Raw genomic sequence first — 26,058 nt, forward strand, 5'->3', positions numbered from 1 at the left:
ATTATTACTAGACAAACAACAAAATCTAGTACCAGATTTCCCCAATTACTTCTCAAAGTCAACAATAAGCCAAATTTAACTTTTCTATTACAGGCTTTGAGGCAGTGTAATCTTTTGTTGAACACTGCTTTAAGCCCCAAATCAAAAGTTCACCGATCACCAGATTAAAAAAAAATTTAAGTTTGAATGAGAAAAATCCATGTTTGAATTTGAGATCACAAGTTTTTAGGGTTATATGTCAAGCAAAGAGGTTTACATTAAGAAAGTATGACATATCTTATACTTACATCATTGTAATAACCTGCATCAGGCTGAATTGCTCGCATATCTCTCTGGTCTCTTTGCCATATTCTATTCTATAAAAAGAGATTAATTAATAAATTAATCAACTGCTATGTGATCTCACTGCACTCAATATGAAACTAACAAAACATAAGCTATTATTAAATGGGGGAAAACAGGATTAAGTATTTTTCATTATGTTCTGAAACATACATAATAGTTGGTATCTTATCCTACTGACATTGATTAGAATTTCCCTCCTCCCCTTATTCACATTATCCCCAACCAACCATCCAAGATTCTCTTAGCCCCAACACATTCTCACTGACCATACATACCTTAATAATAAGGGAAGGAGGGAGAGATAGAAAGACATTCCCAATTCCTTCAAAATCCTCAGCACAAAAACAACTCCTCATATCTTGCCCTTAGTTTCTTTTTAAAAAATATATCTTTATTGATTTCAGAGAGAGGAAGGGAGAAGGGGAGAGAGAGATAGAAACATCAATGGTGAGAGAGTCGTCACTGATCAGATGCCTCCTGCAGGCCCCAGACTGGGGATCGAGCCCACAACCTGGGCATGTGCCCCTACGTGGGAATTGAACTGCGATCTCCTGGATCCTAGGTCAACACCCAACCACTGAACCATGCCTGGCCGGGCACCCTCAGTTTTCTTAATTCCTCTCAAACTCCCGTTTTCCAACTGAAATACATGGAAAAACCTGAATCTGTCTTTACCTCTGAATGAATCTTTTTCTCCTATGTGCCTGCAACACACCAATTCCTATGTTGGGAGTCTTAACTTTCATGTACTCTGTGGGTTTAACAAGTATTTCAAGGCTGGCCTAGAAATTAAAGTACCCTCTTCTGAGATTTATTGTGAACCTTCAGAACAAAGCCTATTTCTAAACTGGAGTCCAATTTTAATAATTTTTGTGAAGATAACTGATGTAGATTTTTTTTTTAAAAGTACTAGTGATGCCCAGTTGGGCGTGGCTCAGCAGCTGAGAATTGACCTAGGATCCAGGAGGTCGCGGTTTGATTCCCGGTAGGGGCACATGCCCGGGTTGCGGGCTTGATCCCCAGTCGGGGGTGTGCGGGAGGCAACTCTCTCATTGATGTTTCAACTCTCTCTCCCCATTTCCCTTCCTCTCTCTGAAATCAATAAAGATATATATATTTTAAATTAATCAATTAATTAATTAAATTTAAATTAAAAAAAAAAATAAAAAGTACTAGTGACTGGCTTCATTTAAAGCCCCACTTCTTCAAGAACTATATAGCCCTAGGCAGTGTAGCACAGTGGCTACAGCGTTGGCCCACGGACTGAAGGGTTCCGGGTTTGATTTCGGCCAAGGGCACCACCTTGGTTCGGGCTCCATCCCTGGCCCCGGTTAGGGCAAGTGTGGGAGGCAACCAATTGATGTGTGTCTCTCTCTTACTCTCTCCCTTCCACTCTCTCTAAAAAGCAACAGAAAAAAATATCCTCCAGTGAGGATTTTAAAAAGAAAAGAAAAAGAAATATAGCTACAATTATTACCCTGCATTTTAAAAACTTTCTCCTTTTGAAAAAAAACAAAGTTTGGTCATCTGAAGCACATGACCTGGACTTACCTCCAAATACTTAATTACAGATGGATTATAGTCTATAGTTTTTCGGTTTACTGCTTTTCTCATTCGTTTTCCATCAAAGGTAAGCTGTTGCATTGCTTGCTGCTGTGCAAAATCAGGTCGCTTGTAAAATAGCTGTCGAGGTGCCTGGTGTTGGAACCTTGGCATATGGAAAAAACGAGGAGGAGAACCAATTTCTGTAGCCATGGTGATGTTTTCGTTCTAGGACACTGGGGTATGGAAAAAGTACTTTCACCACAAGTATCAGCACTGAAAACATTTTCAAATGAACATTTTTACACTTCTCTTCCTATTTCTAATATGCTTCATTTCTAGCTTTTAGTTAACCTATTTACAAAATGAACTATTAGATTTAATAGCAGAGACCAACCAGTCACACATTTGAAAAGGGCCAATTCATAGAATAAGTGCTAATACTAAGCACCTGCTCTAAAACTCAGCCTGAGGGAAGGAAAACCACAATTTATAACAGCTTGGGCTGAGGAAGGGTGACTGTGTGTTTCTCAAGTGTGGGGTGGGCAAATGGGGTGGGGGCAGGATAGCTGAGAAATGTTCACTTTTTTAAAACCAAGTTTTCATTCGATGTTTGATAGTAAACCAAATCATTTTAAGAACCCATTTTAATAACTAAAACATTTTAAAACCTGCCTTTTTTCCTTTTAAGTTTCCTAAGAACAGTGTAGAAAGAGGACTGAACTGTCCTATTTCGTAGGAATACAGTCAGTATGTACATCAAATTTCAGACTCCAAGGATCCACCACACAAACTTCTCAGATGTGTATTTACTTACTTATACAGGCAGCGTTGAGCTAACACCTCAATAGAAAAACTGTTAAGAGCTCATAGATTTTCAACTTTAATGCTCTCCAGTTAAACATGTCAATAATACAAATATCCATGATTTAAAAACACATTTTAAATGTTTTTATTGATTTTAGAGGGAGAGGGAGAAGGAGAGAGAAAGAGGGAGAAGGAGGGAGAGGGAGGGAGAAGGAGAAAGAAACACTGATCATTTGCCTCCTGCATGCCCCGCACCAGGGAATCAAGCCCGCAACCTGGGCATGTGTCCTCACTGGGAATCAAACTGGCGACCTCTTGGTGCATGCGATGACGCTTAACCAACTAAGCCACACCAGCCAGGGCTAAAAACACATCTTAAGCGTATTTTTTAAATTAGACCATGAAAAACACATAAAGAATATTGGCAGGGGGGCGGATTAGAGATCTTACTGAAAGTGGCCAGAGGTGGCCTCTGAAAACGGTTTGCTATTCACTTGACCCAGAAAGTCCCACAAGATCATGAAAATCAACAGGTTTACTTTAAGAACACTTGTGAAACTGCCCAAGGCACCAAGGGTATGCATATTCGAAAAGCCACCAAGTATCTGATGAATGTTACTTTACAGAAGCAATGTGTGCCATTCTGTCATTACAATGTTGGAGTTAGTTGGTAGGTGTGCCCAGGCCAAACAGTGGGGTTGGACACAGGGTAGGTGGCCCAAAAAGAGGGCTGAACTTTTGCTGCATGTGCTTAAAAATGCAGAGAGTAATGCTGAACTTAAGGGTGGGAATGTAGACTCTCCAGTCATTGAGCACACGCAGGTGACCAAAGCTCCCAAGATACAGTGCAGAATTTACTGACCTCATGGTCAGATTACCCCACACGACCTATCCCTGTCACATGGAGAGGATCCTACTGAAAAAGAGATTATTTCTAAAACAGAACAGGAGACTGACTACACACAAGAAAAAGATATCCCAGAGGAAACTGAAGAAACAAAAACTTACGGCCCGGGCGAGAGTAAATTCAACATAAAATAAAAACTAATAAAAGTTTTGAAAAAATTACAAACTCATTATAATAACTATTTCCCCCATGTCTAGCTTAATTAAGAACAGATGGATCCTCATATCTGCTTCTTTTACTCATATATTTTCATTGATCTGAGAGAGAGAGAGAGAGAGAGAGAGAGAGAGAGAGAGAGAGGAAAATAGAAACATCAATGATGAAAGTCATTGATCAGCTGCCTCCTGCACACCCCCCGCTGGGGATCTAGCTGGCACACCGGGCATGTGCCCTGACCGGGAATCGAACCTCAATCTCCTGGATCATAGGTTGATACTCAACCACTGAACCATGCTGGCTGGGCTCATATGTCTACTTCTGTATTCAATCTGTTACACTGTTATTTGGGATGAAGTATATGAAAAATATCTGACCCACACAGATATGTATTTGGAAAAAGAATGAGTATTTTAATAGCCTCCTCAGATAATGTGAATACTCTTTGATATTCCAACAAAATTTGATAAGTGGTGGTTATGTGACATCTGAAAGCCATCAATAAGCTCTGAGAACATTTAAAGGCACTGGTTTATTTGGCACTTTGGAACATTTACCCATTTTACATCATTCACTGACCATTTGGAAAACACTGGTTCCACAGAATTACACATATCTGTTACATTACTTATAAAACATAAAATAATCACTTTTATTAAAAATCATCACTGGTCTTATCATAAAAACTATTAATTATTGGGAAATTCAATCTCACGTGGCAGATACAAGTTTTCCAAAACTCTAATTTTGGCTTGAAAACTTAACTTTTTTAAATCACTGGCAACAAACACAGCGGTTTTCCTTGAAACAATAGTCTACCTACATTGATCTTCCAGAAAAATATCTGCCATATACTCAAGTCTGTATCCACAGCTTGTCATTCTTTTTTTAATTTAATATTTTTATATAGACTTTACTTTTTAAAGCAGTTTTACATCCACAGCAAAACTGATCAAGATACACACACACACACACACACACACACACACACACACACACACGGGGCCCCTTTCTCCATAACCAATATCAGAGTGGTACATTTGTTTTTCTGGGTACATGTGTTTTATGGTACATTTTTAAAAATCAGTGTACCAACACTAATGCCTCATTATCACCCAAAGTCCGTAATTTACATGAGGGTTCCCTCTTGTTATTGTACATCTATGGGTTTGACAAATGTATTCAGATTGACTTCTTTTACTTAATCACGCGTATTTAAGGTTCCTCTGTGTCTTTCCTGGATTCAATATCTCATTTCTTTTTAAAGACAAATATGATTTCATTGTCTTGATGTACCACTGTTTGTTTATCCATTAACCTATAGAAGGCCATCTTGGCTGCTTCTAAGTTTTGGCAATTATGAATAAAGCACTATAACACTCACGTGGTTTTATATGGACATATTTTCAATTTATTTGGGTAAATACCAAGGAGCATGACTGTGGGATCCTCTGGTAAAAGTATGCTTGGTTTTCTGGAAACTGACAAACTGCCCTAAGTGGCTGTACCATTCTGCATTCATTCCCACCAGCAATGAATGAGAGTTACTGTTGCTCCACATCCTCACCAGCAGTCAGTATTGTCAATGTCTGGGATTTTAGGCATCCTAACAGGTATGTAGTGGTACGTGATTTGAGCATCTTTTCATATGCTTATGTAACATATGTATATCTTCTCTGGCAATGTGTCTATTCAGATCTTATCCTCATTTCTTTATTAAATACATCTTTATTGATTTCAGAGAGGAAGGGAGGGGGAGAGAGAGAAAAAAATATCAATGATGAGAGAGAGTCACTGATCGGCTGCCTCCTGCACGCCCCCAACTGGGGATCGAGCCGCAACCCAGGCATGTGCCCTGACAAGGGAATCAAACCGCGATCTCCGGGATCCTAGGCCGACACTCAACCGCTGAGCCACGCGCAGCTGGGCTTATCTTCATTTTTAAGTCAAGTTTTTCATTTTCTTACTGTTAACCTTTAAAAAGTTCTTTACATATTTTGGATAACAGTTCTTTATCAGATATATTGTCTACAAAAATATTTTCCCCAGTCTGTGGCCTGTCTTCTCATGCTCGTTTTTAAAGTTTCATGCAGCCCGGCCGGGCGTGGCTCAGCGGCTGAGCGTCGACCTAGGATCCAGGCGATCGGGGTTCGATTCCAGGTCAGAGCACATGCCCGGGTTGCGGGCTCAATCAACGGCTCTCTCATCATTGATGTTTCTCTCTCCCTCCCCCTCCTTTCCTCTCTCTGAAATCAATAAAGATATATTTAATAAATAAATAAGTAAATAAATAAATAAATAAAGTTTCATGCAATGAAATGCACTTACTGGTGTACATTTCTAAGTTTTGACAAATGCATAGAATTACAGAACAAGCACAATCAAGATACAGAACAGTTCCATCACCTCCATATATATTCCTTCATACTGACACTCTGCCAACAATAGCCCTGGCAATCACTGATCTTCAAACTGACAGTCAACAATACATTTTAGGTATCAGATCATAGAGCCTAGAAATTTGGTTATAGGCTTTAACTAAATGTTTGAACTGCTTTGGTTGTCACATAGCTTATAGTCAAAGATTAAGAAAAGTTCATCAAGCCTATAAAGCAAGTTCCAGGAGAAACATTTAAGAGAGCATTTTGTTTATGAGAATAGGAAAATGTAGCCAGTTGAGCACAAAAAGATTAGGCCTTTGTTCACATACACATTAGAACTGCTCACTTCCTGCCCAGGACACACTGATCTCACAATTTAGTGATAAGGTGCTGATGTGGTCTCTTTGTCAAGCAGGAGGAGATAACTTCAGGGTCCTGAGGAGAATTTGAGTTTGTTTTGCAGAAGGAATAAATGCCTTTAGGAGAGCTGCAACCAGCTGCTGACATCTAGAAATCTGGTTGCACAAAAAATGTTATCTGAAACTAAAGAAACAAAATTTTCCCTCAGTTCACCGAAACTCCCCTCCTTTATGTTCGAGCCACCTAAAAATCTCCCTGCTTTTGCTTTTAGAAGATGGATTTGAGAAATCTTGCTCTCCCAGCTTCTTGCTTTGGCCAAATAGAATAAACCTTTCTCTATCCCCAAGCACTGGTGTCTCCGTGTTTGGCTCACTACTGCATCAGGTACATGAAACTGAATTTTGGGAGGTGGTTCAGTAGCAATGTTTCCCATCATTGTAGCTTTCGTCTTTTCCAGAATATCATACAATTAAATTCATATATTGTGTAGCCTTTTGAGTCTGGTATTTTCTCATATTTAGCATAACAGTTCTGAGATTCATTAACGTTATTGCAAGTATCAAGAATTTTTTTTTAGCTGAATTCTATGGATATGCCACAGTTGGTTTATCCACTCACCAATTCAGGGAAATTTAGATTGTTTGCAGTGCTTGGCAATTTGAACAAAATTACTATAAACATTTTTGTGCAATTTGTGTGTGAACATACGTTTTCATTTTTCTTGGATAAATATCTAGGATTGAAACTGCTGGCTCATGTAAGTTTACACTTAACTTTTTTTTTATTTAAGAGAGAAAGAAAGGGAGGGAGGGAGGGAGGGAGGGAGGGAGGGAGGGAGGGAGGGAGGGAGGGAGGGAGGGAGGGAGGGAGGGAGGGAGGGAGGGAAAGATTGATGTGGGAGAGATACACCAATTGGCTGCCTCCTGCACGCACGGACTGGGCTGAGGATTGAACCTGCAACCCAGGTATATGCCCCTGACTGGAAATTGAACCTGAGACTGGGCTGACACTCTAATCACAGAGGAACACCAGCAGTTTACGTTTAACTTTAATGGGAAATTGTCATACTGTTTCCAAAGTGGCTATACTATTTTGCATTCCCACCAGCAATATATTAAAGTTCCGGTTGCTCTACTTTCTCACCAATACTTGATATTGCCGGCTAGGGGCAAGGGAAGGATTGTTGGTTTTCTTAGTCATTCTAATGGGTGAACAGTAGTATTCTCACTGTAGTTTTAATTTGCATTTCACTAATGATGTAGACCATGTTTTCAAGTGCTATTTGCCACCAATATATCTTTTCCAGCAAAGCTTTTGCCTATTTTTTAATTGTGTTGTTTACTTATTGTTGAGTTTTGAGAGTTCTTTACATAATCTACATACAAATCCTTTGTCAGATATGTGATTTGCAAATATTTTCCCTCAGTCTGCCACTTTTCATTCACTTCTCAGTCTCTTTCAAAGACAGAAGTTTTTAACTATACTGAAATCTTATTTATCAATTTATTTTGGGTTTTTTTGTTTGTTTTTTAAATATATCTTTATTGATTTCAGAGAGAGGAAAGGAGAGGGAGAGAGAGATAGAAACATCAATAATGAGAGAGTCATTGATCAGCTAGCCTGCAACCTGGGCATGTGCCCCAACTGGGAATCGAACCCCTATCGCCTGGATCCTAGGTCGACACTCAACCGCTGGGCTACTCCCGGCTGGGCTATTTTGTTTTTAATCTTACCTAAGCCACAGTTACAAAGATTTTCCTGTGCTCTCTTCTACCAGTTGTTTCACAGTTTACATTTAGATCCATGATCTATTGTGAGTTCATTTCTGCATTAGGTATTAGGGAGAGGCTGAGACTCTAGGCTTTTTACTCACATGTCTAATTGTTCTGAAACTATGTGCTAGAAAAAAGACTATATTTTTTCTTCTAAGTCCCCTTTACACCTCTGTTAAAATCAACTGACTGTATTTTGTCCAGGTCTACCTCAGTATCTTGATTACTGTAACTTTACAGAATGTTTTGAAATCAGCTAAATTTCAGATCAAATTCTCCAACTATGTTGTTCTTTATCAAAAGTGTTTTAGCAATTTATATACCTTTGCCATTCCATAATTTAAAAGAGCAGCTATCATTATCTACAAAAGGTATTGACAAAATTCTGATCTGGGTCAATCAATTTGAGGAGAAATTATATCTTAATAATACTGAGTCTTCAAAATCACAAGAAGGTGACGACTCTCTACAATTATTAAGGCCTTCTTTGATTTCTTTCATCAGTGTTTTATAGTATTCCGCACACAAATCCTGTACACATTTCTGTCAGACTGCTATCTTTTTGGAAGTGCTATTTAACTGGTAGTTTGCTGATTTCCGCAATTTTTATACACTGCCCATATATCCTGCGATCTTGTTAAACTACTTCTAGAAATATTTTTGTAGATTCCTTGAGGTTTTCTGCATAGACAATCATGTCATCCACAAATAGGAGCAATATTATTTCTTCTTTTATGTTCCAAAAGCCCTTTTATTTCTTTTTCTTGCCTTACTGCACTGTTCTCAATCTTAGAGGAAAAGCAGTCTGTCTTTCACTACTAGTACTCACTATTATGTCTAACATGAGCTGCAGATATTTGCAGGTGCCCTTTATCAGGCAAGAGAAAACCACTTCTATTCCTAGTATTAAGAACTTTTACCATGAAGGATGAAGAATTTTGTCCAACGCTTATTATCCACTGAAATAGATGATCACTTGGTTTTCCTTAGTCTATTACTAAATTAATCCAACTGATTTTCAAATGTTGAACAGCCATGCATTCCCAGAATAAATCCTGTTTGATCACAATGCATTACCCCTTTTATATATTGCTGGATTTAAATTACTAAAATTTTGTTGTGAATTTTGCATCTGTGTTCATGAGGGATACTGCTATAGTTCCCATGTAATATCTTCATGAGGTTTTGTATCAAAACTCATATGAGATGGGAAGTGTTCCTTCTAATACTTCCTGGAAGAGGCTGCATAGACATTGTAAGTAGCAAACATACTTTATTCACACTTCCCATTTCCTCCTTAAATATTTGAGAGTTTACCTGTGAAACCATCGGGACCCAAAGTTTCCTTTGTTGGAAGGTTTTTAATTATGAGTTCAGTTTCTTTAACAAATATAGGACGGTGGTGAGACAAGAAGATGGTGGCGTAGGTAACCGTGGTACCCGCCACCTCCCACAACCACAATAAAATTACCACTAAAATACAGAACCACCATCATTCAAAACCTCCTGTAATCTAGCTGAACAGAAGTCCTACAACTAGGGAATTAAAGAAGGAGGACATGGAGACCAGTAGAAGGGGCAGAGACATGAGGTGGAATCTGGGAGGAATCATGGAGATGTGGCCTTGGACCCACACCCAGGTGCTGCAGTTTAAAACCGGGAGGGATATCTCTACCTGAAGGTTTCCCAGAGGAGGGGTCCCAAACCCACATCAGGCCCCCTACCCCAGAGTTCCAGTGCCGGGAAGAGAAGTCTCCACCACTTCTGGTTGTAAAAACAAGCATGGATTGTGGCAAAGTGAGCAGAGGCTGCTGGAGCCCCAGGCAGCTCCTCTTAAAGGGCCCGCACACGGACTTACTCAGACACACTCCCTCTAAGCTCCAGCACTGGGCAGCAGCCTGAAAGGAACCTGGGACATTTGGGGAGAAACTAACTTGCCTGGAATCAGGTGAGAGCTGGAGGGGAAGCTTTCTCCCACAAAGAAGAGCTGGCAGAGACCACTGCTCCTTTGATGAGCCTTCCCCCAACAGAGCCTCTTCTGAATCTCCATCAACCTGACTCACATCTTCCGCCCTGTCCTGGTGATTCCCAGAGACCCTGCCCCTCCCTACTTGCAGGCTCATCCAAGCCATTTCCAGTGGCTTTTCTATGCAAGTGGCCTCTCGAGCCTCATGTTTAGGACTTGCCTAAAATCTCTCAAATAAGCATCAGCTGGTTTCAGCGTGCCCCATACCTATCAATAAGTAGCCTCAGGCCTGGCAGTAGCAACAGCCTGCACTGGTTCACAGCTTGACCTCTCCTGGGAACTCCAAGCCCAGGACAAGTAGCAGCCATCTACGGACTGCTGTGTAGCTCATGCTGGGTGACCCTGGGAAGGCACAGGCAGAGGTCAGCTTCAACTACACTGGATTACAACCCTACCACATACACAAGTGATATACTCAAGGGGTGCACTTGGTGAACACCAAAGCTCCGCTGAAGTAAATCTTGCTCCACAGAGGTGTCTCCAGCACAGCAGCTCTTAGCTGCAGCTGGAGTTGGTCCTCACAGCAGAATGGCCTGGGGGTCAATTCCTCCCAGGCCAACAACAACAAAGGCTCAACTACAACAGGACAGTGCACACAGCCCACACAGGGGAGCACCTAGGAGGCCCAGCTCAGGTGACTGGGGAGGCTGAGCCACTGGACCTACAGGACACCTACTACACAAAGCCACTCTACAAATTCCAGGAGACACAGCAGATCTACCTAATACATAGAAAAAAACACCTGGAAGCAGCCAAAATGCGGAGGCAAAGAAACATATCACAAAGGAAAGAACAGAAGAAATCTCTAGAAAAGGAACTAAATGAAATAGATACGAGAAAGCTAACAGCTACAGAGTTCAGAATAATGGTTTTAAGGATGCTCAAGGACATTAGTAAGAATATGATGAAAATAACTGAGAAAACCGATGACATAATAAAGGACCAATTTGAAATGAAGGCCACATGAACTGAAATGAAGAATAATTTACAGAGAATCAACAGTAGAGTAGAGGATGCTGAGAATCAAATCAGCAATTGGGAACATGAAGAAACAAAAAACACCCAACCAGAAGAGCAAAAAGAAAAAAGAATCCAGAAATATGAAGATAGTATAAGGAGCCTCTGGAAAACTTCAAGCGGCCCAACATTCATATTATTGGAGTGCCAGGAGGGGAAGAAAGAGAGCAAGAAATAGAAAACCTATTTGAAAAAATAATTACAGAAAACTTCCCCTACCTGGGGAAAGAAATAGACTTACAAGTCCAGGAAGAACAGAGAGGCCCAAACAAGAAGAACCCAAAGAAGCCCACACTAAGACACATCATAATTAAATTACCTAAGGTTAAAGACAAAGAGAGAATCTTAAAACCAGCAAGAGAAAAGCAATTAGTTACCTACAACGGAGCTCCCATATGACTGTCAGCTGATTTCTCAACAGAAACTTTGCAGGCCAGAAGGGAGTGGCAAGAAATATTCAAAGTGATGAAAAGCAAGGACCTATAACCAAGATGACTCTACCCAGCAAAGCTATCATTTAGAGTTGAAGGTCAAATAAAGAGCTTCACAGAGAAGAAAAAGCTAAAGGAGTTCATCACCACCAAACCACTATTACATGAAACGTTGTAGGGTCTTCAAGAAGAAGCTAATGAACAAAAGAAACTAACAAGCAAAACAGACCCAGAGACACTGAAACATGCAACAGACTGTCGTATCTCAGAGGGAAGAAGGAAGAGGTGGGAGGTGGGAAGAGGTTAACCAAAGAATTTATATGCATAACCCATGGACACAGACAATAATGGAGTGAAGGCCTGGGGAGGGGGAGGGAGTCAATGGGGGGGGGGGGATTAGATACCTGTAATACTTTCAACAATAAAGATTAATTTTAGTTATTTATTTATTTATTTTTAAATATATCTTTATTGATTTCAGAGAGAGGAAAGGAGAGGGAGGGAGAGACAAAAACATCAATGATGAGAGAGTCATTGATCAAGCCCACAACCCGGGCATGTGCCCTGACCGGGAATCGAACCCTGATCACCTGGATCCTAGGTCGATGCTAAACCACTGAGCTACACCCGGCCGGGCAACAATAAAGATTAATTTTAAAAATATATACACAAAATTTTTACAAATTGCAAAGACTGTTAGCAATTTAACGTATTATTACAAATTATTCAAGAGATATAACCAATACTAAAAAACTGAGCCATTCCTAGCTTTTTAAATTCACTGATAAAAATTATCCAGCTACACTTTCACTTGATGAAATAAACCTTAGAAGGAAATATAAATGATGGGATCTATAAATTAAATCAATCAATCAATCAATAAATAAACAATCTTGGTTGGCTACCTTGGTTGTGATAAAACAAAGCAGGCCAGTATTATGTTATCAGCACATGTTTGTATATGCTTACAGCACTTATGAATAGATACAGCAAAAACATTACTATACAGTGACAGCTTCTGGGAAAGAGATTTAGATGACTTGTAAGAATGAGGAGAAATTTAGTCAACACTATTTGAATTTTAGACCATCTATCTGTACTACCCTCAAAAGTTAATTTTGTTTCACAGATAATATCTAATGACTTGATACATTAAAAACTCAATTTAAAACACTATAAAATGTCACCCTCTCGCCCGTCCAGGTATGGCTCAACGGTTGAGAGTCGACCTAGGATCCAGGCGATCGGGGTTTGATTCCCGGTCAGGGCACATGCCCGGGTTGCGGGCTCGATCCATGACTCTCTCATCATTGATGTTTCTATCTCTCTCTCCCTATCCTTTCCTCTCTGAAATCAATAAAGATATATTTAAAAAAAAAAAATGTCACCCTCTCTCTCAACTTGTTAAATAAAAGTCAGAATTCTTCTTCTCAACTTTGTTAAATAGAAGTCAGAAGTCTTTGTTCTTAAAACAGTATTTTTCCATTCAAGTATATAGTATATGTATAATCTTCCTAAAGCAATAGAGGTCCTACTCAATCTCCTTTACTGACTAGATAGTATTAATTTTATAAATATAAATTGAATTGCTTATTCTATGTTGAATTAAGTTTTCAACCAAAAATCTGGGATAGTTTTTAACTGGAAGCTCCCTAAGACTGAAAGAAAACCTGCATTATATGTGGGATCTAATGAACAAAATAAACTAACAAACAAGATCCAGAGACACTGAAGCATGCAAAAGACTGAAGTATTTCAGAGGGAAGAGGGGAGGAGGTGCGGGAAGAGATAAACCAATGAATTTATATACAAACATGCATAGCCCACTGACAGACAATGTTGGTGGGTAGGCCTGGGGAGGGGGTGGGAATCAGCTGAGAGGGGACTGGGGGGGAGACATCTGTAATACTTTCAACAATAAAGACAATTTTTTTTAAAAAAAGACAATGTGCATGCTATATATGTGAGAAATGGAGAATTCGATCCAATATAATATTTCTAGTGAACTGACATCAGCTTATCATTACATTATTACAAATAAACAAGGCACAAGTCTAATATTTGTGTCTATTTGAAATACTTTTAACCTCCAGAGGCTTCTAAAAATCATTAGTACAGCCCTGGCCACTGTGGCTCAGTTGGTTAGAGTGTCATCCTGTGCACTGAAAAGTCACGGGTTTGATCCTGTTCCAGGTTCAGGTGCGTACTGGGTGGGGGGGCGTTGTTTATTTGGTTTATTTTAAATAAAATATTACTTTATACCCATTATATTGTCAAGTTTTTTTTTTTTTTAATCCTCACCTAAGAATGTGGTTTTCTACTGATTTTAGAGAGAAAGGGTGAGGGAGGGAGAAACATTGATCACCACCACCCCCCATCACTCAGCACGCACTCAAACTTGGAGCAGGATCAAACCCTTGACTTTTCAGTGCACAGGATGACACTCTAACCAACCGAGCCACACTGGCCAGGGCTCTACTAATGATTTAGAAGCCTCTGGAGGTTGATGGTACCTCTATACAACGAGGACTTCTAATGTCAAAGGCTCTGATGGGCTCAATCTCTAGAACAAGACTATACCTATCACAGGTAGACAGAACTGCATTTTTTAATCCATGAAACTTCGACAATTTAGTTAGGTCTCTAGAGCTAGAGGATAGGAAACACAGAGAAAACAAGAATCTTATAGTATAGGTTTATGTATGCAATTGTTTTGTTAACTTCTTTTTCCTTTATTTCCTATCCTCTAGCTCTAGGAACTTCAAAAAGTTCATGAAACGAGAAGAAAAAAAGGAGGGAAGACCAAAAAGGCATTAACCTTGATGGAAGCTTGATTTAAAAAAAATAAAGTTAAACGACAAGAGTTCACAAGGACTTGAAGAAAAGGGAACCCTTGTGCATGCTGGTTGGACTATAAATTGATGCAACCACTATGGAAAACAATGTAGAGATGAAAATTACTAAAATTATCATATAACCCAGCAATTCCACTTCTGTTTATCGGAAGAATACAAAAATACTAACTCAAAAAGATTTATGGTCATTGCAGAAAACAAGCTATCCATCAATGGCTAAAGAAAATATGGCATACACATACATATACATACATACACACACAATGAAGTAGTACTCAACCATAAAAATGGAATTTTTGCTATTTGCAACAACATGAGCAAAGCTTGAGGGCATTATGCTAAGTGAAGTGAGTCAGAGAAAGACAAATGCTGTTCGATTTCATGTATATGGAGAATCTCAAAAAATGAAATCATAGATACAGAGGTGCATGAGGAGGGGTGGAGGGAGGTGGGGGACATGAGTGAAGGAGTGAAGCTTTTGTTAACTATGAAAACAGTACACAGTAACGATAAAATACCTGGGGAAAGAGTTTGAGGAAGAGGAAAGAAGGAAATATACCACCATTAGTTAATTATGCCTAATTGTGGATTATATGTAAATTTTTACTTTTCCTCCGAATAATTACAGCTTAAAAGTTTTCCATATTAAAAACTCTTTGCTGCCCAGCCACATGGCTCAGCGGTTAGCATCAATCTATGATCTAAGAGATTGCCATCAAGGCATGTGCCCAGGTTTTGGGCTCAATACCCAGCAGGGCGCGTGCAGGAGGGAGGCGATCAATGAGACTCTCATCATTGATGCTTCTCTCTCTCTCCCCCTCTCTCCCTCCCACTCTCTCTGAAAAGCAATGGATAAAATATTCTCTGGCGAGGATTATCAAAACAAAATTTATTTTTTAATCAATAAAATTTTTTTTTTAATTTAAAACAACTTTTGCAAATGTTTACCGATTTTCTAAATGATTTTCTAAATGTAACATGATTTGCCGAAAAGTCTCATTGTTGGACCAAGCATTTGTTTAAAAATATATGCTACTAAAATTCAAATTGCAGTGATTATCTTTATGCACAAAGCTTTTTTCCTTAGAACAATTTATTTCCCTCATAGCCAAGAGGGATTACTGATGTCAAGTAATCTTTGATACTTCAGAGTTTAAAAAAAAAAAAAAAAAAATCACTTTCTCTTGGCTGTTTCTATATATTTCATTTTCTTGATTATTAATAAGGCTGAGTACTTCTTTTCCATTTTATTAAGCAATTTTATTCCCATCCCCAGGTATACTGTCCTTTCATGTCTTATGCATCTTGCTTTTGGGAATAAATCTATATTTAGGTCTTTGTCACTTGCCTTCCATATGACTAGGTTCAGGGAAAAAATTTCCCTACACGTTTTTGTTTGAATTTTGAATTAAAAAGCATACTTCTTGCCCAGCCGGAGTAACTCGGCGGTTAAGCCTGGATTGACCTGTGATCCAGGAGATCGAGGTCTGGTTCCCAGTCAGGGCACATCCCAGGTTGCGGGCTGGATCCCCAGTAGGGGGCATGCAGGTGCCAATCCATGACTCTCTCTCCCCCTCTCCCTTCCTCTCTCTGAAATCAATAAAAACATATTTAACAAAAAAAAGAGCATACTTCTTATATCCCAGGAGTTAACAACAAAGCTTAATAGGAAAAGCACTGTTTCCCTGTGCTCAAACTACAATATATCCTCCTTAATCAAGATTCCACATTTGCAAATTTGCCTACTCACTAAAATTTATCTGTAGCCCCAAAATCAATACTTGCAGTCTTTGTAGACATGCAAGGGCAGCAAAAATCTGAATCACCCCAAGCTCTTTTCAGGCTAAGGACTAATCAGCTGGCACTCTGCCTTCTTGTTTCCGCTCTCATACTGTAAACAAGTGTCCTTTTGCAGTCTATCGTCATGTTTTAGACAAATTTGTGCTTTTCATTGATGACTTTGCTGCTTAAAATGGCACCCAAATGTGCAGTGCTGTCTAGTGTTTCCTAAGCACAAGAAGGTTGTGATGTGCCTTATGGAAATAAAAATAAGGTTAGACAGGCTTGGTTCAGGCATGAAGTGTAACTACTGCTGTTGGCCACGAGCTCAAAGTTAATGAATCATTAATATACATTAAATAAGTTATCTTTAAACTGAAACACACATAAAACAAGCCTATGTTTTGATTGGTTGATGCAAATGTTGTCACGAGAGGCTCCCAAGAAACTAACCCTGTATTTCTCTAGGAGGAACAGTTCAGTGTTTGCAGTAACTTTATAGAACATAACTACCATGAGTAACTAGGATTAACTGGGGTTGGCAGCACTAACTAGTCACAAGAAAAAATAATAGAATTGGATGGTACACACAGTACAAGGATATTCTCATTCTCTTTTTAAATTTCCTTCAACTGTAGAAGCCCTTCCTCAAGTCACATCTAAGAAGCAAATTCAAAATATACAGCCAAGTTGTACCACTCTAATACCATTCATAACTCCTCCACAGAATCCCTGAACCTTGAGCAATGGAGTACAATACCATCAAAGTGCAAAGAACAATGAACTAGGGAAGCCAGGATTCTGTTTAAGGCTCTGGCAACTTCCTTCGCTACCTTGAAGAAATTCTGACACCTCTGGGTCTTATTTGCTCGATCTTAAAATGATGGAGCCCGGCCGGGAGTAGCTGAGCGGTTGAGTGTCGACCTAGGATCCAGGCGATCGGGGTTCGATTCCCGCATGCCCGGGTTGCAGGCTGCAGCTGATCAATGACTCTCTCATCACTGATGTTTCTATATCTCTCTCTCCATCTCCTTTCCTCTCTCTGAAATCAATAAAGATATATATATTTTTTTTAAATGAAGGAACGGGATTAAGGACTATTAACATCACTCAATACTTAAAATTTGGAAAGCACAAAAAGATTATGACTTATAATCTTGTATGTGACATTCAAAAAAACTATTGCTACTTTCAAACCACATTGCAATTGGCTGTGATTTCCAGAAAGCACCTTTTATATATTTATATATTTATAAATTTCAGAAAAGTATTCTAACTTTAATAGAGATCCATGTAGACAACTAAAAAAATTCTGTCTTGCAAAAAAATCAATTCAGTTCAAAGGCACAGGCAATCAGAGAAAAGACAAAATAAATTACTTCTGCCTATTTTATATCATGAACTTTTATACAATCATTAAAATGTCTCTGAAGTAGTTTAAACAAAAAACTTTACATGATCTAAAGCTATGTGAAAAATTAGACTGTAAAATAAAAATTACATTTTAAAAGAACCGTGTACTTTAATGTAAAAGTCAAAAAATGGAAAGGAACACATAAAAAGGTAACAAAGTGTGGAATTATGGCAAAATCTTGCCATTTTCTTTATACCTTGGGTTTTTCCAAGTTGTCCATAACAGATATGGATTACTTTTATAAAGACGCATAAGTGTTTTTTTTTAAATGTTCTTCTAAAATCGCTAGCTTTGCCAAATACAGTCATGTGCCATATAGCACATTATTATTCAATAAATAATGGACCATATAAAAGACGGTGATCTCCTAAGATTATAACATATGAAACTTGTAATAGATATATGTTAAAATATATGCTAACAGAAAATCACCAATCGAACACCCAGCAACACCTGCTGCAGACAGGCTCCACTAATGGATGCTAAAATTAGTGAGCAACAGTTTGAGAAGAAACAGTGTATTTACATAGTTTCAAAGTATCTCCTCCAAGATACATATTAATTACAAAGGAAAAAACAGTAAACATACAGAGAAAAGGTCCAGCAGACACAGTATTTACTCAGAACGAAAAATTTTGTTTCTGTATCACAGGCCATGAGCTAGAAGTTTCACCATACTGGAAGGATATGTTTAGGACAGCCTAACTTAAAATACAAAATAAACATTTTGATGTGGGAGAACAACCACAAAGATGCACGAAGAGCCCCGCCAGCATGGCTCAGTGGTTGAGCATCGACCTAGGATCCAGGAGATCGCTGTTCGATTCCTGGTCAGGGTACATGCCGGCGTTGCAGGCTCCATCCACAGTGGGGGGCATACAGGAGGCAGCCGATCAATGACTATCATTGACGTTTCTCCCTCTCTCTCTCCCCCCCTTCCTCTCTCTGAAATCAATAAAGATATATTTTTTAAAAAGAATCACAAAATGATGTGGTCCATTCTCCAGAATAACTATCACAGAGAGCATTAATCTAACAGCCCTCTAAGCTGTCCATCAAGAGACATGCCTCAAGACTCTTGGACAAAGTGATGGTTTCAACCAGCCCTAAATTAGGTTTGCAGAGCACAGAGGCTTGATTTGCAATTGAGATACTTACGTAAGCAAGTCTTAAAAAAAAAAAAAGTATACGTATGAAAAATAAAAAATGAGGAAGACTGCTGTAGTTAAACAAGACCAAAGAGACAACCAGATGAAACATGTGAACCTTGATTAGGCTCTGGTTTGAGCTATCAAAGACCGTTTGAATGTGAACCAATTATTACATAATATTAGGGAATTATGGCTAATTTTCTCTGATGTGATACTGCATACTAATATTGCATGCTGAAGCATTATGTGTCATGATGTCTGCTACTCTCAAATAGACAAAACTACGTATATGCGTATATGCATTTATGTAGGTAAAGACAGAATGTATTAGAAATTTTGTTTATCAATATCCATAAAATAACCTACTGGGATTTTCATAACCTACTGGGATTTTCACTGCACTTTAAATCTACAGATTAAGCTGGGAAGAATTCACATCTTGACAATATTGAATCTTTCTACCCATGTACAAAACATATTTTTCCATTTATTTAGATCTTCTTTGACTTTTTCATTAAAGTTGTGTAGTTTTCCTCATGTAGATCTTGTACATTTGGGCAGATTTAAAGTACATTTTTTGGTGCGAATATAGATGGCACTGTTTTTAATTCCAAATTCCAACTGTTCACTGTGGCTATATAAGTAAGCAATTGACTTCTGTGTATTTGTCTTGTATCCTGAAACCTTGCCGTAATTAGAGTTTGATTCTTAAGATTTTCTACATAGACAATCACATCTTCTGTGAATAGACAATTTTAGTTCTTCCTTCCCAATATGTATACTTTTATTCCAATTTCTTGTCTTACTGAATTAGCTATGACTTCCAGGACAATGCTGAAAAGGAGTGGTGAGTGAGGACATCCCTAACTTGTTCCTGAGCTTAGCATCTAGTTTCTCACTATTAAGTATATTAACTGCAGGAAGTTGGAGATGTTCTGTATCAACTTGGGGAAGGTTCCCATCTATGTATGTCCAGTTTGCTGAGCATTTTTATCAAGAATGGGTCTTGAATTCTGTCAAATGTTCTTTTGCATTCATTGATATAATCATGATTTTTCTTCTTCACCCTGTCGGTGTGATATCCATCAAATCAATTCATTATTGAATTCTGAACCAGCCTTGCACGCCTGAAATAAATCCCACTTGGTCGTAATGTATATAATTCTTTTTATTTATGGTTACATTAGGTTTGCCAATATTTTGTTAAAGAATTCTGTATTAATGTTCTAGATATACTGATCTATAGTTTTCCTCCTATGTCTCTTTCTGGTTTTGGTATTAGAGTAATGCTGGCCTCAAGAATGAATTAGGAAGTGTTCCCTCTACTTCGGTTTTCTGGAAGAGACTGTCGAGAACTGGTATAATTTCTTTCTGAACTGTTTGGTAAAATTCACCAATGAACCCATCTGGGTCTGGTGCTTTCTGTTTTGGAAGGTTATTAATCATTGATTCAATTTCATTATCTCTCAAACTTCCCCATCATAAGCCTTGCTTAAAATCTTAAGATATACAAATATTGAGAACACAACAGGACAAAGGGCTATAAATGTATCTGCAAAATACTATGGAATTATGGGTATATACCCAAAGAATTGAATGCAGATACACAAACAGGTATCTGTAAACCCATGTTCATAGTAATATTCATTATTCACACATTAGTTAAAAGATGAAAAACCACCCAAATGCCCATCAACAGATGAATGGGTAAAAAAAAAAAAAGTGTCCTGTATTCAATATTATTCAGCCTTAAAGGAGAAGAAAATTTTAATACATGCTACATGGATGAACCTTGAAGACATGATGCTAAGCCACAAAAAGATAAACATAGTATAATTCCTCTTATGTAAGGTTCCTAGGGAAGAAAGATACACTGACACAGAAAGCAGAATGGTGGTTGTCATGGGCAGGGGGAGGGAGGAATGGGCAGTTAGTGTTTAATAAATATAGACTTTCAGTTGGGAAAGTTGAAAGATTCTGGAGATGGATGGTGGTGATGGTTACACAACAATGTGAATGTAAATAATGTTACAGAAGTACATACACTTAAAGTGGTTAAGGTGCCCTGGCTGGTGTGGCTCAAATGGTTGAGCACCATCCCATGAACCAAGAGGTTGCTGGTTCAATTACAGGTCAGGACACATGCCCGGGATGTGGAATCAATCCCCAGCAGGGGGCATGCAGGAGGCAGCTAATCAATGTTTCTCACATTGATGTTTCTCGTTCTTTCATCCTTCCTCTTTCTAAAATCAATAAAAACATTTTTTAAATTATTTTTTAGAAAGACTATAAAAATAAAATTAAAATAAAATGGTTAAAGTGGTAAATTTTATGTTAAGCATATTTTACCACAATTTTTTTCTGAAAGCTGTGAAATCCAGCAGGCACTCAGTAATATGTAATTGAACAAGTGGCTTTAAAAAATGCATACTGAAGGATTATTTTTTAAATGCTGCCTGGCCAGTGTGGGTCAGTGGCTGAGCACTGGCCCATGCACCAAGAGATCTCAGGTTCCATTCCCAGTCAGGGCACATGCCCAGGTAGCAGTTTACACCCTAGTGGAGGTTGTGAAGGAAGCACCCAATTGATGTTGATGTTTATCTCTCATCAACGTTTCTATCTCTTCCTCTCGCTTCCCCTCTCTGAAATCAATAAAATATATTTTTTAAAACTATACGCTATGGGAGTGAATGCTATGGGAAGAAACAAGAAGTAACAACTGGGGTTGCACAAATGTAAAACAAAAAAGTTTCAGATGAAGTAACCTATGAAATTATAAAAGAAGGGGTATGTATACCAGATGGAGAAGTGGAAGAGGGCAATTCCAGACAAAGAAAACAGCAAGTAGGAGTAAAAGGCAAATATTTTTTCTTTTTATTTTAGTTGAGGTATAATTGACATGCAACATTGCATTGGTTTTAGGTGTACTTGAGTTTTTATTTTTATATTATTTTTAACATATCTTTATTAAAGATTAATTAATAATCTTTATTAATATATCTTGATTCCAAAGAGAGGAAGGGAGAGGGGGAGAGAGAGAGAGACAGAAACATGAATGATGAGTCATTGATCGGCTGCCTCCTTCACACCCCCAACTGTGGATCAAGCACATTGCCCTGACCGGAAATTGAACCATGATCTCCTGGATCCTAGGTTGATGCTCAACCGCTGAGCCACGCCCGGCCCGGCTACTTGAGTTTTTAAAAGTGGTTCATGAACAGAGTAGGATGAAGAGGAAACAGCAATGGAAAAAATTGGAAACCTAAGTTCATATACCAGAACTGGATTCTGAAATTCTTATTAGGCCAACCTAGACATAAATCTATCAAATACAGCAAGAAGCCTTAACTGAGGTCTCTGGGTACACAAATGGGTAAAAGGAATTCAATGACATCCCCCACCTTGCAGTTGCATGCAGAATTCTAACATGGACATTTACATTTTTTTCTGGGGAAAAAGCAGGGACATGGACTTTTGCACCAGATTCCCAAGGGGACCAAAAAGTATAAAAAGCACTGTTGTAGGTAATGATGAATCAATCATCCCAGAAATGTAGATAAAATCTGAATTTTAGGAAGATAAATTACCCTATGCAAGGTACAGGAGAGATTAAGGCAAGAAAACAATTTAAACAACAATAATACTCCAGGTACACTTGAGAATTTTTTTTTTACTACTATCTTTCATTACGTTTTTTACAATCTTTTTAATTTTTTACTAAAATCTGAAATTTTGACCTACCATGACTCTTCATGAACTGCCTTTCAAGATCTATCTTGCATAATGTATGCAACAAGCTATTTAACATTTCACTGTATAAAAATATATCACATGAAAATTATCAAAAAGGGACAAATTATCGACTTTAAAGTCCCTTTGTTACTTATGCTTAAGAATGACGCACCATCACTTACTGAGAAGCAAATTCACTCAAAAAAGCAAAAACAATACAAACGTTGGTTTGGTGTGAGAACAACCATCATAGTTATACATTGATAGTGCATAATACTCTGATAAAGCAACTCCACTTTCCATGAATTTATCCCTACATATATGCTCATATATAGGCACAAACATATATGTGTAAAGTTATCCAATGGCGCACTGTTTGCAATAACACACTGGAAACTGCCTGGCCTGGCGCAGTGATTAGAGTGTTGGCCCGGGCACCCGAAGGGTGGTGGGTTTGATTCCTGATGAAGGGCACGTACCTGGGTTGCGGGTCCTTCCTGACCCAGGTCAGGACATGCAGGAGGCAACCAATCGATGTGTCTCTCTCACATCAATGTTTCTCTCTCTCTCCCTACTCCCTCCCCCTCCTCTAGTCTCTAAAATATAATCCTTGAATGAGAATTAACAAATAAACAAAAAAGAACAGAAAACACCCATATCCATCAAACAGGAAGCTAACATAAATCATGAAACATCTACACAACATATAGTATGCAACAATCCTAAAGGAGGTAGTTCTACTTAGTATCTCCAAGATATACTGTTAAGTCAAAAAAGCAAAATACAAAGCAGTGTATAGAATACTACTGTGCATGTGAAAGGGAATAAAAAGGGACAGACACACCTGTAAAAAATGTTTGCTATATATATGCCAAACTATCTCAAACAAACTAACAGCAATGATGCTACTAAACAGACGAAAGGGGACCAGAGGAAAGCCACAGAAAGGAGACAGATCACTGTGAATCCTCTTGTGCCTTTATTGTTTTTACATACGCATATACTGAAAGAAGGAAGGAGGGATGGGGGAAGGGAATGGGGAAGGGAAGGGGGAGAAGGGCAGGGAGGACTTATAAAAGTAATGCTAATGACAGGAACTCAAGAGAGAAACCCATCTGACAAGAAAGGAAGAGATTGGAGCAATATACCTTCAAGCCATGGATTGCCTGCAGTCCCCACAAACTAAAAGAGAGGCATGAAATGGCTTTGCCATCACAGTCTCAGGATAGAATCAACTCTGACCACACCTGGATTTCAGATTCCTGACCTCCTGACCTATGAGAGAATATATTTCTGTTGTTATAAGCCAAGAAAAATTAACAACAAAAAACAAACCAACAAACAAAAAGTACTGCTTCTAACTTTAGTGTTATGGACATGGTCAGACACAGAACTGAAAATGTCTATTCTAGACACAAAGTTGATATAAAAAAAGTTGGATTCAAGCACTGTGGTTAGAAAATGTGGGTGAAAAAAACTCACTAATATCAACTACAATGAGTACCTGAAACACATGAGGGAGGCATTGGGCTACACACTTCGGCGTGTGTGTAAAATCTACCAAGAAACATTCTACCAAACGCTATGATTTAAAGGCAGGTTTAGATGCTGAAAATCATTATATTACAAAAATTAAAATATATAAAAGTATTAGTTGTATTAATTTTGAACAAAGTTAGAAGTGACAACCTAAGACCATAAAATAATGTGACCACTTAATCCCTGATGGAAAATTTTCCTGAATTAGGCTTTATTACCTATGAAACCATCATAATATTACCTCTCCCTAAAACAATGAACCAAAAATCCTTTTAAATTTATACTATGAAAAGATCTGGCTTTTGTTTTGGGCATTAAAAATTTTTTTAATATCTTTACTGATTTCAGAGAGAGGAAGGGGGGAGAGAGGTAGAAACATCGATGATGAGAAAGTCACTGATCAGATCGCTCCTTCAAAACCCTCACTGGGGATAGAGCCGGCAATCCAGGCATGTGCCCTGACTGGGAATCAAACCACAATCTCCTGGATCATAGGTTGATACTCAACAGCTCAGCATGCCGACCAGCTTGGGCATTTTTTTACATTTATTTTTATTGTTAAAAGTATTACAGATGTCCCCTTTTTCCCCCTTGACCCCTTCTACCCTGCCCACACACACACCCCAGGCCCTCAACACATTATTATCCGTATCCAGGGGTTAGGCATAATATGCATATAAACTCTTTGGTAATCTCTTCCCACCTACATACCTATACCTATCCCACCTTCTCTCTGAGATTTCTCAGTCTGTCCCATGCTCCTACCTCTCTGGATCTATTTTGTTCATTATTCATTGTTTATTTTGTTCATTAGATTCCACATATGAGTGAGAGCATGGAAAACTGAATCAGTAAGAATCAGAAAACCTGAATAGGCTTATAACAACTGATGAAATCAAAGGAGTAATAAAAAAAAAACAACCTCCCAGCAAACAAAAGCCCTGGTACGACGGCTTGAGGGGAGCTTTACCAAGCACACTACTTCTTAATACAGCAGTCTCTTTAACATTTCTTACAGTGCTGGGTTTGTGGTGATAAACTCCTTTAGCCTTTTTTTGGTCTGAGAAGCTCTTTATTTCACCACTCATTCTGAACGATAGCCTTGCTGGATAGAGTAGTCTTGGTTTCAGATCCTTGTTTTGCATTACCTTGAATACTTCATGTCATTCTCTTCTGGTCTATAGAGCTTCTGATGAGAAGTCAACCGACAGCCTTATGGGAGCTCCTTTGTAGGTAACAGATTGCATTTCTCTTGCTGCCTTTAAGATGCTCTGTCTTGAATTTATGGCATTTTAATTATGATGTGTCTGGGTGTGGGCCTCTTTGGATTCTTCTTGCTTGGGACTCTGTGCCTCCTGAACTTGTGTCTTTTTCCTTCACCAGGTTAGAGAAGTTTTCTGCCATTATTTCTTTAGACAGGTTCTCTGCTCCTTGCTTTCTTTCGACCTCCTCTGGCACTCCTATGATGTGAATGTTATGTTTCATGTTGACCCACAACTCCCTTAAACTGTCCTGTTTTTTAATTGTTTTTTCTTTTTGGTTCTCTGATTATTTTTCCTACCCTGTCTTCTAATTCGCTGACCTGATCCTCAGCTTCCCCTAATCTGTTTATTACTTCCAATGTATTCTTTATTACTGCTATGTCATTTTAAATTCCTTCATAGTTTCCATATCTTTTCTCATGCTATTGAGCACCCTTACAAATCATTCCTCTGTATCTGATAAATCTTTTTTTTTTTTAAATATATCTTTATTGATTCCAGAGAGAGGAAAGTAGAGGGAGAGAGAGAGAAACATCAATGATGAGAGAGTCATTGATCGGCTGCAGCCCGCAACCTGGGCAT

The 26,058-nt window shown here is 38.5% G+C and overlaps 1 protein-coding gene across 1 annotated transcript in view; it reads right to left on the minus strand.

Moving 5' to 3' along the window:
* WDR33 (WD repeat domain 33) overlaps positions 1 to 26,058 on the minus strand; it is a 102,175-nt gene that overhangs the window by 62,189 nt on the left and 13,928 nt on the right. Inside the window, exons 2-3 of the mRNA XM_016201703.2 lie at positions 1,897 to 2,123; positions 288 to 356 (exon numbers count right to left, since the gene is read on the minus strand). Of these exons, the coding sequence (XP_016057189.2) occupies positions 288 to 356; positions 1,897 to 2,100 (273 nt within the window). The 5' untranslated portion in view covers positions 2,101 to 2,123. The remainder of the gene's footprint in view (positions 1 to 287; positions 357 to 1,896; positions 2,124 to 26,058) is intronic.

The sequence above is a fragment of the Miniopterus natalensis genome, chromosome 8 (genome assembly GCF_054644295.1).
Source record: "Miniopterus natalensis isolate mMinNat1 chromosome 8, mMinNat1.hap1, whole genome shotgun sequence".
In the NCBI taxonomy this organism is placed as follows: domain Eukaryota; kingdom Metazoa; phylum Chordata; class Mammalia; order Chiroptera; family Miniopteridae; genus Miniopterus; species Miniopterus natalensis.